This window comes from Bacillus rossius, chromosome 13 (genome assembly GCF_032445375.1).
Source record: "Bacillus rossius redtenbacheri isolate Brsri chromosome 13, Brsri_v3, whole genome shotgun sequence".
In the NCBI taxonomy this organism is placed as follows: Eukaryota; Metazoa; Arthropoda; class Insecta; order Phasmatodea; family Bacillidae; genus Bacillus; species Bacillus rossius.
The window spans coordinates 16529689-16544307 of NC_086340.1; the positions used below are offsets into that span (position 1 = coordinate 16529689).

General features: G+C 32.1%; 1 protein-coding gene across 1 annotated transcript in view; it reads left to right on the forward strand.

Annotated features, from left to right (window-relative positions):
- The window catches only part of LOC134538600 (potassium voltage-gated channel protein eag), a 267476-nt gene that overhangs the window by 227310 nt on the left and 25547 nt on the right, over positions 1-14619 (forward strand). The window contains exon 9 of the mRNA XM_063380027.1: positions 2169-2564. Within this exon, the coding sequence (XP_063236097.1) occupies positions 2169-2564 (396 nt within the window). The remainder of the gene's footprint in view (positions 1-2168; positions 2565-14619) is intronic.

Here is a 14619-nt window from a genome sequence, read left to right on the forward strand (position 1 = left end):
GCCCCGGGGCTATCGCCCCGGTTGCCCTCCCCTAAATCCGGCCCCGCGATCCGCCCGCCAATCACGCAGACCTGCCTGCCTTTGTGGCCCGCGCGCCGCTGTGACACGCGTCGCTTTCCATGTGACATGCGACACGGGGGAGGGGAAATTTTTATTTATTTATTTTTTCAAGATAACTTCTTGGACGTACGCGGTCGCAGTTTTTTCCGCATTGTTTGTCACGGGAATTTTCTTTTCAAGAACGCAAATAAAGAATTTAAAAAAAAAATGAAAACACGAACCCGCAGAGAACAAGACCCAAAATCAGCTATTGCCAAAAAAACAACAGATAAACACAACGCTGTGCCTAAACAGGTATAATGGACAACACAACGTCGAAAGCCCCGATAGCACAAGAATTTCGTGGAAGGAATTTAGTCATGATTAAAAAATAACAACAGTTACGAGACGTTTCAGCAATAAAGGTAAATGCAGACGTACAAAAAAAATAATTCTGGTCAACGCAGCAAATATGTACGAACACAACGATGGAGATGATCAGATGTTATGGACAACACAACGACGACAGCACCGACGAACACAGCAGGTTTCATTTGAAAAAAAAAACAGTTGCGACGTTTCGGGGACAGGCATATGTTCCCGTCATCAGCTACGAACTGACTGATGTCGGACACCGAAGAAGAGAGGGGGTTTATGTATGTTCGACCACCTCACCTGGCGCAGCTGATGTTTAGGTACATGGTTGTGTTTATCTTTTCTGACATAGCTGTTTTAGGCTTGTTCTCTATGGGTTTATAGTTTTCATTTTTATTCATTAATTTTGCATGCTTGAAATTTTTTTCTATGAAAAACAGTGCAAAACTGCAGTGAAGCATGTCCAAGAATATGTATGAAATTATCTTTGAAATATTTGTGCAATGGGAGTGCATGACTTGATGTAAGCTTTTGGACATACGACATTGCTAAGCAATAGCAATGGTGTATGTCCCTTAGCAATGGCGTATGTCCAAAAGCTTACATCAAGTCATGCACTCCCATTGCACAAATCTTTCAAAGATAATATCAATACCCGGTATGGACCCGGTATGGATGTAGTGGTGATGGAGGCTTGGAGATTTTTGTTGGTGCGTGAAGATGATGAGCCTGATCTCAGAAGACGTGGAGTTTCTTGTTGGATGGAGTGTTGATGGATGCGTGGAAATTTTTGTTGGTGCGTGAAGATGATGGGCCTGAACTCAGAAGATGTGGAGTTTCTTGTTGGATGGAGTGTTGATGGATGCGTGAAAGATGTTTGTCGGTGCTTGTAGATGATGAGCCTGAACTCAGAAGACATGGAGTTTCTTGTTGGATGGAGTGGTGATAGAGGTTTGGAGATTTCTGTTGGTGCGTGAAGATGATGAGCCTGAACTCAGAAGATGTGGAGTTTCTTGTTGGATGGAGTGTTGATGGATGCGTGGAGATCTGTGTCGGTGCTTGCAGATGATGAGCCTGAACTCAGAAGACATGGAGTTTCTTGTTGGACGGAGTGTTGATGGATGCGTGGAGATGTTTGTCGGTGCTTGCAGATGATGAGCCTGAACTCATCTGACGTGGAGTTTCTTGTTGGAAGGAGTGGTGATGGATGCGTGGTGATCTTTGTCGGTGCTTGGAGATGATGAGCATGAACTCAGAAGACGTGGAGTTTCTTGTTGGATAGAGTGGTGATGGAGGTTTGGAGATTTTTGTTGGTGCATGAAGATGATGAGCATGAACTCATAAGATGTGGAGTTTCTTGTTGGATGGAGTGTTGATGGATGCGTGAAAGATGTTTGTCGGTGCTTGTAGATGATGAGCCTGAACTCAGAAGACATGGAGTTTCTTGTTGGATGGAGTGGTGATGGATGCGTGGAGATCTGTGTCGGTGCTTGCAGATGATGGGCCTGAACTCAGAAGACGTGGAGTTTCTTGTCGGACGGAGTGTTTATGGATGCGTGGAGATTTTTGTTGGTGCTTGCAGATGATGAGCCTGAACTCAGAATATGTGGAGTTTCTCGTTGGATGGAGTGTTGATGGATGTGTGGAGATTTTTGTTGATGCTTGCAGATGATGAGCCTGAACTCAGAAAATATGGATATTTTTTGTTGGATGGAGTGTTATGGATGCGTGGAGATTTTTGGTGGTGCTTGCAGATGATGAGCCTGAACTCGGACGTGCTGCCGCAGTACCGCCAGGAGGCGCCCAAGACGCCGCCGCACATCCTCTTGCACTACTGCGCCTTCAAGGCCATCTGGGACTGGGTGATCCTGTGCCTCACCTTCTACACGGCCATCATGGTTCCCTACAACGTCGCCTTCAAGAACAAGACGTCCGAGGACGTGTCGCTGCTGGTGGTCGACTCCATCGTCGACGTCATCTTCTTCATCGACATCGTGCTCAACTTCCACACGACGTTCGTGGGACCCGGCGGCGAGGTGGTGTCCGATCCCAAAGTGATCCGCATGAACTACCTCAAGTCGTGGTTCATTATCGACCTGCTCTCCTGCCTACCGTACGACGTGTTCAACGCGTTCGACCACGACGAAGATGTAAGTAGCCTCTCGCCCGCCGCCTCTGGTGTTGATTGTGGGCACGCCGAGGTCGAATCGGCGGATATCTTCGACGAGAACGTAAGTGCGAAAAAGCTACATCTTTGTCTCGTGCACTCCCTTACGGAAAAAAAAATGCATTTGTCTCTTCCGTATCGCTTCTCTTTCCTTCAGCTGTCTCTGCGTACTTTCTTTTTTTCTTTTTCTTTAAATCTTTCTCTCTATCTATTGGAAATATTACTGAAATAATGATGTCACTTCCTCGGGATGGCTTCTTAGTGTTAGGCTCAGAAGTTGATTTGGCAGTAATTAAGACACGAAGGGCTGGCATAACGCACACCTAGATACCTCCTCTGAGCATCTGGAATCGAAGACTGGCGTTTCAATAAAATCATTCTGTTACTGAGAAATCTCTTAAAAACATAAAATTATACGTTACTGATTCCTTTATATTACTTATCCATTTCAAAAAAAATATATATCAAAGTAAAATCACATAACTAAATGCAAGCAGTGCAAATCATACATATATAGGAGTAAAACAGGTTCACTGACTTATTCATCACGAGATCTGCGGAACTATTAGATCTACAGACTTAAAATTTCAAATGAATAATCGTTGTAATAGTATAAAAATATTGATTCCAATTTTTTTTGGAGCAAAATTAATTCCTTTTGAAATTTCCGAAGGCCTTAAAAAAATAAAATCTTTACGTTTCTTAACGATACATTATTTCGTTTCTCGCTTAATAATACTTATTGCTTACACGATAATTCTAAAAATAATAATATCAATAAAAAATAAATCAATATAGCGCGCTAAAAGAAGCGTCTTCAAGATAAAGTTCGGGCAACAAGTATAAGCCTATAAAATAATTATCATTAGTATACCTATTTTGAACAGTTACAGAATACATATTACTCCAAACTCGTAGTGGTACTGAGGGCATTAAATTCTCGTTGAAAAAAAAAGTTTTATCATAACAGACCAAACTTCGTTTATAAGGCTTATAATTTCTGACAGATTAACTCTCAGTGATATACTCGCTTTGGTTAGCAAAATTATTTATCAACTCAATAATTGCTTCAATTACCGATTTGTAAAATCCATTTTTGTTTGTGATATAAACATGAAGCTTATTTTTGCAGCGCAGCACTGATACACACACACACACACACGTTATCTTTAAAAGATTTGTGCAATGGGAGTGCATGACTTGATGTAAGTTTTTGGACATACGCCATTGCTAAGAACTTTTTCTGTTGAAGAAAAACTAATAAATAAAATAAATAAATAAAAATAAAAATAAAAATACTCAAAAAAATATACAAAAAACACACAAAATTAAGCAAACAATTGCTGTTGTCAACAAGGATATGAACACCACAAAATATTCCGAAACAGGAATATGGTCAGCAAACAAAGAAAAAACAAAGAAAAATGTACTAAGAGAACGAAAAAATCCCCACAAATGATGACAACACAAAAATATTGAAACCCAAAATAATTCAGCACAACAGTTGAAGCGAGACAAAAAACATGACAAAACGAAAAAACAAACAAATACAATAGTTTTACCTAAACAGAAACAAGCGACGTTTCGGGAACTGCTATCTGCTCCCGTCCTCAGGCAGAGACGCACATGGCACGGAAACACAGGTGCGACACACACACACTTGCGCTAAAGAAATATCCAGATATTACATTTTAAGCAATTTCATGAATTTATGCTGAATTGTACATTAACATTAAGTTTTTAAGTAAATTAAAATCTGGAGCCGATCTTTATACATTTCTTTAAATGTCTGTAACGTTTAGAACTTCGTGGGGTTTCAAAGCACCTAGACTAAATGGTCTGTATGATTATTTAACTAAAACTTAAAATGAGAAAAAAAGTTAATACGTATTTCTTCTGAAATGTATGTTGCTCAGACATCAACATTATAAACTTAATACGGTTGAAGTTATCACTATTTAACCTGTCTTCAGTTTAGTGCTGATTTTTCTCAGTAATATTGCTGACATTTAATATTTGTGCCGTCTTTCTACCTGCACGTTTGTTATGCCAGAACTTGTGTGCTGTAATATTTCTTTTTAGGATAAAATTATCTGCACCTGCAAATAGATTATTATTAGCCACTTCTTGATCAGTTTACAGCTTATTATACTTATCTTCCAGAATTTAAATAGATTGACTGTTTGTACCTATTTCATCTGCATTAATAAAGACGTCAAGCATATTGCATATTCTAATTTGAGAAGTAATTTTCTAGTAAGTTTGCGTAAATAATTTTGAAATGCAAGTGGTTTCGTTCATAGAGAATTGTACTATATTATGAATGATATATTTTAGGAACAAACTACGATAGTTAGTTTTACTTTTAGAGGTGTATCTTTCAAGCTTCAGTTTAGTTGCAAAGACATTTTTACTTCTATAACTAATGCACATGTCATTTGCAGAATTCCTATCAGACTATGGGAAATTCTTATTTTGTAATGCCTCTCTTTCTGTCTATCTGCATGATATACTTTCTTACAACACACACGCTTTGTGAAAAAATGCAAATTCACCTTTTCTTTACGTACAAAAACAAGGCTTATATAAAAATAAAGTGCAACATAGTTAAAATTCACTTTTTTTTGTGAAAATCACAGCTTTTTTTGTAGTTGTTACATTCAATATTCACTGTTTTGGTTATGCAATGAAAATATTAATTATAAACTGCATTTTTATCCACTTCTAGAAGTTTTATCTTAAATTTAACACGAGGACTAATTAGATAACTTTAAATATGCCACACCCAAAATTTTATTATTTTATTTGAATTAAAATTAAAGTTTCATGTAATTAAATTACAAAAGAAGGTTTTGCAATATATAAATTTGTTTAAGTCTTTTGTGTAAAAAATCATCTTTATTCCTTGTTCCACATTTTAAAAATAAACATAATTTGCAAATATTTTCTTCTCAAAAGAAAAACAAAACTATCATGTTATACACTAGATCATGATGAACATAAAAATAATTTTACTGTAATTAATTGCTTGAATAATTTAACAAAATTCATTTTTTCTTAAATTAGTTATAAAAAGGCAATCGTATGTGAATTTTCGAATGACAAAACATCATATAAACAGAATTTTTTATTTTTTATTTTAAACGATATTTCCTGCTAATATTTTAAAATATTTTCATACAATTAATAACAACAATGAACGATCATATTCTAAAGTGTATGCAGTTTTATGGTGTTACACATTATTAATGTCAAAAAAATCTTATAAAATATGTTGTAATATTTTTATGAACTGTGTGACCTGCCATGTTATAAAAATTCTTCATAGTTTATATGATGATTTTAAGTGAATCTCTATATAAAATGACTAAGAGTACCAACTTTAATTTAATGTTATTGTTTTTCCAAGTGAAACTTTCAGTTTTATGCAGTAATGTTGGTAATTAAACTTAAAATTCGCTAATTTTAACTTCATTTCATAAACGAAAAAATTTACACATTGTTGGAGGTGACATCAATGTTTTTTTAATTATAAAAAGGTCAGTCATTTAATCTGATACAGCAAATTTGATTAGATAAATGTTATTAATTGATATAATACTACATTAAAGTTATTGATACACTGCAGTTTGTTGTTTAGCAGGTTTCATTTGGTACCATATGGCACAATATAGAAATTTATTGTACATTAGAGTTCTCGGTATTTAAAAATAACGATTAGGTTAGTATTTAGTTTTAAATTATTAGTTGAGTGTCAAATTTGCTGGATCAGAAAGGTCCCATTCTGTTCCATTGAAAGGCGGAACATAAAAAGCAGGTAGTAACATTTAAAAATAATTATACCTATTGCTTTATGTCGTAAAGTATTTTAAAAATTTCATCCTAAAATACATGTTTCCAACAGTTTTGGTTCTTCAAATCTTATAATAATTTATTTTTGTTGGTGTGCACTTTAATAACGTGTTTTTCACACAAAATTCACTGCTGTACATAGCTAATGCTTTTTGGATTGCTTAGCCTTTGCTAGAATTACATGATCATTTGGTATGGCATGACGGTATTTAAGCTGCTGTGAATATTAAGTACGTTTCGCTCTTGCTGGTGAATGCCGAATAAAAAGCTTATGCACTCTAACGGCTGAAATGTTTTGCATTTTTTAGCATGCTGCAAAGAGCTTTTTATAAAACTACTGTACATGCTAATTCGTATACACGCTAGTAAACATTTGAATTTAAAGTTGTAGGTCCTACCTGGTATTATGCGTATAAACTTTGAAAACTTTTAATAAGGTAGAAACTAACAAGTATAAACTACTTTCAATAATTACTGTATGCATAAGAATAATTACACTACTTGTGACAGAAAAATGTATCAACTTAAATGCTACGTAATTTATTCGATAAATTCACGGAAGATTATGTTAAATCTATATATTTCTGATAGATAAGTTATCGCGTCATTTGACAACAATAGAAACGTGTACGACATACGCAGGTGTATGAGCTTTTTGTTTCTTTTGAGGCGCCGGCAAGCAAATATTTCTGAGTTCAAATCGTATCGGACACATAATATTATTCATTAGTATACAATAGTCTCCAAGTGTTTTGCTTTCTTTCAGTACCATGGTAAAAGTTCAGAATTATTTGTTTGCTATTTATAAATTCGTTGATACTACTTACACACCTAAAGAGCAAAATTCAAAAATAGAAGTAATTTATATATTGAATTAGTATAATCACTGACTTGTGCTAAGAATTAAGGACGTGGAATCCTAAATTAATATGCATTTATGATATTGTATTTTTGGAAGTTAGTTTTTTAAATGAAAAACAATAAAAAAAACTTTTGTACCACTTAAATAATTGCTATTTCATGGTTTTGAGAACCTTAAATGCTAATTAATATTTCAAATCCAAACGAATTAAGAACATGAAATCGTGTGGTATATAAATTTGAATAAACCACTTGTATGTAATGTTTAGGGAAATTTAGAAAATTTGATTATTCTTAACCCCTTAAACACCAGTTTCGTAGGCTTTCTAGAAAACCTAATTTTTATTGATTGAATAATATTCCTAAAAAAGAATAATAAATCAAAAATAAAAAATACAATTGCATGCTCTATAGAAGTTATAGTAAAGAATTTGCTTAAAATTTTTTTTCTTGAATCATTTAAATGAACTATTATTTAAAATAAATTTCCCGGTATTTAAAAATGTATTTAAAATCATGAGAGAAAACGCGAATTTAAGAAAACAAAATAATTTAGTTTACTCCCCCATTAAAGCCCTAAAAATATTTTAAATTAAACACTTAGGACAGGGAGAATACGCGAGACAAAAAGGATATATATTTTGTACAATATTACAGTTCCCTTAAAAATTTACCTTATTTTCAAGATTTATAGCAACAATGGTATTACACAAAAACAAATCTAAACACACGGATTCATAATTTAACTATGGGCAGGTTGATAACACAGATTTCTCTTTTCTTGCATTTCCAAAAATAAAAATCTATCTTATAGAAAACTACAGGACAAGTGTTTAAACAAAAATTTGAATATTTTTTATCGGAAATGTATTAATTTATTAACATATTTTTAAGTCGGATTTGTGTACGCACAAAAATAGTATACAGAATACTAACTAGTATACGGTTTGACATATTGTTTGTTAGAGATGTAAGCGAATTGACCTCATTAAAATTTCCTCTCTAATGTGTTTTTGTGTACCGTGAGCAATGGTGTTGATGGAATGGTGCACAGTTGATGGTGTAGTTAGTAACTCTTATTTGTGCACAACGAGACCACGTAAGAGCACACTGTTGACCTAGTTGACATGTTTCAAGTTTGATGTGTACATTTCACAGATTAGGTTCTAGCAACACGATTTCAAGTTATTAATATAGGCAATAATCAGAGACTGGTTTTTAAACTTTGGTCGAGTTTTATCGTACCTCTCGGGAAAGAATATTTACATAACTAAGATTTTTTTTGTAAGTAACGCAAAAGCTTTACTTAATATTACATTATTCACAAATAACATAGTACCTGAATGGCTTCATAAGCAGCCAAGTAGAAAAATAACGAGCTTTAAATTGGCTACCAGCAACAGCTATATACTTGTGCTAACTAATTTAGTATATTTTTACTCCTCGTGAAGTTTTTTTTTTTAAAATAGCCAGTAGATTTTTTGCATGCTTTATCTCTACTTAAGAAATGTTTACTTATAATTGACCGAATGCAAAACCAATAGGGCTTGACATGTAACTGTTTGTGGTGAGATTCAGTTAATTGCTTCAACTTTACAACTAAACGGAAGGTTACTTTTAAACGCACATGATTTTACCAGAACCTTCATATCTAAATCATAATGTCTTGCTGTATTGAAATATTCAAACTTATTTGTTCTGAAAAAAGATTTGAAATATTTATTTTTTGAATTGTTGGTATCAATAATTACGGGATGAATATTGAAAAAAAATTCCTAAGCATAGATTCTCAACACGTGAAATATATTTTGGTGTTTGTGAAACTCGACTAGTGTTATTTAAACGTAGTATTTTGTTTAAGTTGTGAAAAAAAATTAAATTCTAAACACTTGGAGACTTGCAATGAATTGCGGTAGAAATATTTTGTAGCTCACGTAATAACGATATTTTTTTTTTTAGTTGTGGAATGGGGATCAGTAACTAACGGTGTTTTTCTTTCGTTTTGTGACTCACACAGGTAAACCGGCCGCCCCTGCTGACAGCGGAAAACAGCAACAATTCTGACTTGGTCAGTCCACGTGGTTGGGAATCGATTTGGGAATCGATACGGGAATCGATTTGGGAATCGATACGTCGGTTGTGGAGGAGCAGATATATAAAAAAATATATATAGCTCTCATTTAAATGCGCAGCGAGCCAATGAATAAAAAAAATATCAACATGGCGAGCATTGCATGGCGCGGTGAACACAGAATATACCATAACATGAGGCTGTGTGATTTGCAAAACACGTCACTTTTTCGAGCATTTTTCAGTTAACATATGCAACAGGATTTTTTAATACTTTTTTTTCTGAATTCCCAAATAAATTTTATAGCGTTGTGTGTTGGCAAAGAAGGAATAGGGATCGTAGCGAAAAAAAATGTATTTTTCTGTAAAAATAACAAATACTTTACAGATCATACCTCAAACAATAAAATAATATTATTAAATTTTAAAAAATTACTCCCATTATTATTTTTAATTTACTGTTAAACATATAATTACGTTTATATTTATTCACATTATGAAACAAGCTCTTGAATATAACTTGTTATGTTTAGCACATGACATTCTGTACAGACATTATTTTACATTTACTTCAAAATTTTATGTTTAACCACGATTTAATGAAATTATTGATTCAACCTTATATTTTTAATTCATATGTATATTTTTTGTGTTTAAAATTGTTTGTTATTTTGTATAATAATTTTAAGGACTTATTTATATTTCAACTTTAGCATGAATCGAATAATTTATCTATTATCCAATTTTTAATTAAATGTTAAAATAATTGTTTTTAGGAGATCATTGACCACTCTCAAAAAACCTAATTATATGACAATCTTCGGAGCTGAAGTTTTTCGGGGTTATGGAAAGAAATGTTTTAATCGGGTTTATGAATGATATTTAAAAATAAACCGTTTTAAGAGAAAAAAGCTATATGCAAAAGTTTTGCTTAAAACTGTATAACCACATATACTGTACAAAACCCTTAAATTAAAAAATTAATTGAATTGATAAAATTATTTATGTACATTGAACCACACGTAGAAGTAATATTAATAATAATCATATCACTTACAAATTTTTTACATTATCAAATTGAAATAATAAATTAGGGAAACTTATCCTATTAAAATTTCACAATACAATCCCCCGATACAGAAATGCGTAAACATCACTAGGCTTAATGTTGACAAACGGAGAGTGTATAAGTCAGAAACTAAAAAATTCTTACCTTTATGGTCAAGTCAATTAGCACCATCTGACTCTTATTAAATTAATATGAAATGTCAGAATTCAACTGACAATCTTCGGATGAAAGTTGATGAAAAAAATAAGTTAAAATCTTTATCCTCTATATGGTCTAAAGCGCTTCCAAAAACTGGCACATGCTTTTGAAGTTAGAGCTGAAAACGGTTTTATTTTTGGTGAAACAGCAGAACAAATATTTATAACAAAACAACGACCATCTGGATAATGTTTTATTGAACACAGTAATTGTCAATACTTTTTTTCCTGACATGTCTGTAAACTATTTAAAAAATAATTTTACGACTACGAAGAGTTTTGCGATGATTGCAGAACTTTGTTTAGTTAAAAACACCCAGACACTAAAGATTTACATCATAAACCCCTTCTCTATTATTTCCGATTAAATTTTTTTAACCCAAACTTCAAAGGCTTATACCAGTTTTGGAAATCATTTTACACCGTAAGATATATTTGAAATTATTCTTTTTTTCGTGACAAACCTGCAGCCAAGTTTGTTTATAAATATTTAATTAATCCTGTATAGTATTTACACACAGAGAATACACAATAAAACTATTATCGTCTGCAATGTGCTTTGTAAACAGGCATGCTCATCTTTTAAAAACGTTGTTACCTGATACAAATATTAAATGCCCCTTCATGTCTCAGTCGAAATTTTAATTTCCTTCTTAAGTTTTTTTTATTATAGGATAAAATAGAAGTTACTTTTCATTAAATACTGTTCAAATGGTTAATTTAAACTATAATTAAAACCATTTTTTCTGGTCTAAAACTGGAATAAGAAATTATTTTTAATTTTTTTAAAGTATCTATATTTTATTTTCAAATTAATATATAAATATATGTTTAACCAGAGAAAATAGTACTAAAGAACAATTTTTCTACCCGTTTTTAGTATTCTTTCCTTGCTTATACTGTCATACTTTGGGGTTATTAAATATTCATTAGTTTTAAGTAGATGAATAAATAAAACCAGAATATTTTAGTAAATTAACTTGGTGTTATAGATCTTAAATACAGGTAGTAGTTTCCGTTATTAATAGTTTTAGTTGCGTTTAGATTTTGCTGGCTCAGACCAATTGCATTTCTGCATCACTTAATAAACCACTTAAAAAAAATAACTGACTAAAAATACCCGAAAGTAACATAAGTTCACTAAAAAGCAAAAAGCAGGATACTCCTGGTCCGATGAATAATAATATTAACTGTACATGAATATGTTTGTGGTTGAATTCTCCCTCTTACACAAATTAGTACTTGCAACTGGCGCTAACACTCGACCACCATTTAAGTATCAGTTACATTGAGGAGAAGTTTATATTGTTGTAGGTTAATTATGATAATATATATGTATATATGCATACATACATGTTTTTATATACACACACCTAAAATTGATTAATACAAAAGCAAATAAAAACACGCGTAGTGAAATTTAAAAAAAAAAATATTCTTTGGAAGAAATAAAAGTACGTAAGGCGTGCCATAGAAGCACAGGCTTCGCCAAAACTTATACTTTAATTTCAAATGTTCATTATCTATTTTTAATTTTTTTTACGAAACTCATGCTATTATATAATACAGTTGGTGTATATGTTTACAGATCACAAATAATAGTTTAGTTTATAATTTATCATTTTTTAGCAAATTTAAACTTAGGAAAACATATCCAAGCGATTTATTTTAAGAGACGCCACAAACCCATCCGTTCAAGATGTGGTATTTCCATAGCCGAGAGTTAGACATCTAATACAGAAAATAGTCAGCTATACGTATCATATACTCTGATGAGCGTTTATGTATAAGCAATCACCTTTAAAAGAATCAGTAAAATAGCAGTCAGTTATGTAAAAAATGAATGTGTACCAAGCTCCATTAAAAAATATATATCAATAAACACAATTTTTTTGCTGCTAGCATTATATGACAATATTATTTTTCTATTTTTCTGTCCCTTTAAAAATTAAATCAAAATAAATTTAATTCCGAAGGGCACTTATATTTTACGTTGATACGGAATTCACGACTTTCTTATATTACGTACATAAAGCATGCAGAATGTTATCACAAAAACCGGCAGGTTAAATATTAGTGCTTTCTAACTTCCAATGCATCATGCGTGACGCAAATACGCTTCATATAATCAGTAACCTCTGATTTATTAAAATAATATTACGTTGTGATGTTGAAGATCATCTGTTGGCAAAATTCACAGAACTGTTCTAAGAAAAATTCTTTGAAGCTTAATCCGCGTCATATATAACATATGATTTAAATAATAGTCTCTCGTACATTACAAGATAAAAAAACCATAGTGCTAACCAAATATTTATCGCAACAAAATATTTCTTTGGGATAAGCAAAATAAATATGAGGTGATTAATAAAAATATTTTGTGGCAAAAATGAAATTGTTGACCCTATCATAAACTGGAACACTGGCGTTAGTTATGGAAGTGATTTATAGAATATTATTACGAAACGAGTCTAGTTAAGGGTAATTTTCAGTACCGATCATGGGTACTTGAAAATTCATTAGTTTACATTGTTTAGGTCGATTCATCACTTGTGTTCTATATGTCATTTTGGAATAAAAAAAACTGCATTTCCAGTTCACTTCCATAAGAATATCTATCCAGTATACATTATATACTTCTTCTACACATTCCTATAAACAATTAGTTGAAAACAGTCTAAACTTCCCGTATTTGAATAATGTTATAGATATATTTCAAACATTTTGAAAACATTTCTTACACAGACTGATCAGTTACCAAAGAAAAAATATGTTCTTGTTTTATAGGATGGAAAATATAGAGTGACGAAACTGTTAAAATATCACGTTTGTAATTTATTGTTGCGAGTTGTGAAATGTTGTACTGTAGAATTGAATGAGAACTTAAAAAAAAAAAAAAAAGTTTACAGTAATTAATTAACATTTTGAAAACATTTCTTACACAGACTGATCAGTTACCAAAGAAAAAATATGTTCTTGTTTTATAGGATGGAAAATATAGAGTGACGAAACTGTTAAAATATCACGTTTGTAATTTATTGTTGCGAGTTGTGAAATGTTGTACTGTAGAATTGAATGAGAACTTAAAAAAAAAAAAAAAAAAGTTTACAGTAATTAATGTTATCTATATTTTTTCTTAATCTACAAACTCTAAAGTAAATTTTTTTTAAATTTAATTATCTTAGAAACTCTGTAGTTCAGGATATGATTTTTTTAACGGTTTGATTAATTTAAGATTAATTGCATATTTAAATGTAATGTAGGCTGACCTTTTAAACTGTTAAAAATATCTTAAATGCATGAAACCGTGACTAGCTGTAAAACACACATCCTCTGTTATTTAATAAAGGCTCATTTCGCGATTTGAATTGCATTGAACAAAATTTAAGTAATGTGTAGTAATGAAGCGAGAATATCTAAAACAACATAAGAATTTTGTACGAAAATGATTAATGTTACATTTTTCACATTAACAAATTATTTTAAAACAATTTATATAAAAAAAATCATCACGAACTACTTTTATTGGCAAATATATTTCAGTTGTGTGTCTTACACAGAAATAAATTAAATCTGGTATCTTTAAACGAAATCATAAATAGGATACTTTCCGTGCTAGTTAATTGGTGTTTTTAAAATTAGTAACTGCATTGTGAAACTTTTAAGATCTTTATGTTAAGATGTGTAATTTACATCTCTTACTAGTAGGTCCTCTTCTTAAAGCTGTTATGCTTGGTGTTTAGAAATAGAATACGTTGGCTTTCTCTGTGAAATTCTGTAAAATTTTCCCCACGCACTAGATCTCTGCATCCTGGGCTGCGAGTCGTTGCCAGCAAACATTTTGATTGGAAACGTCTGTGTTTAACTTGGGGCCGTTCTGCACGCTGATCTTGTCGTATCTCAGTGTACATACCTCGTTGTTGCCAGAAACTTAACTAGTGCGTATCGCCAGTGCATGCAGTGTTAGTATTGCATCCTGATGCATATTG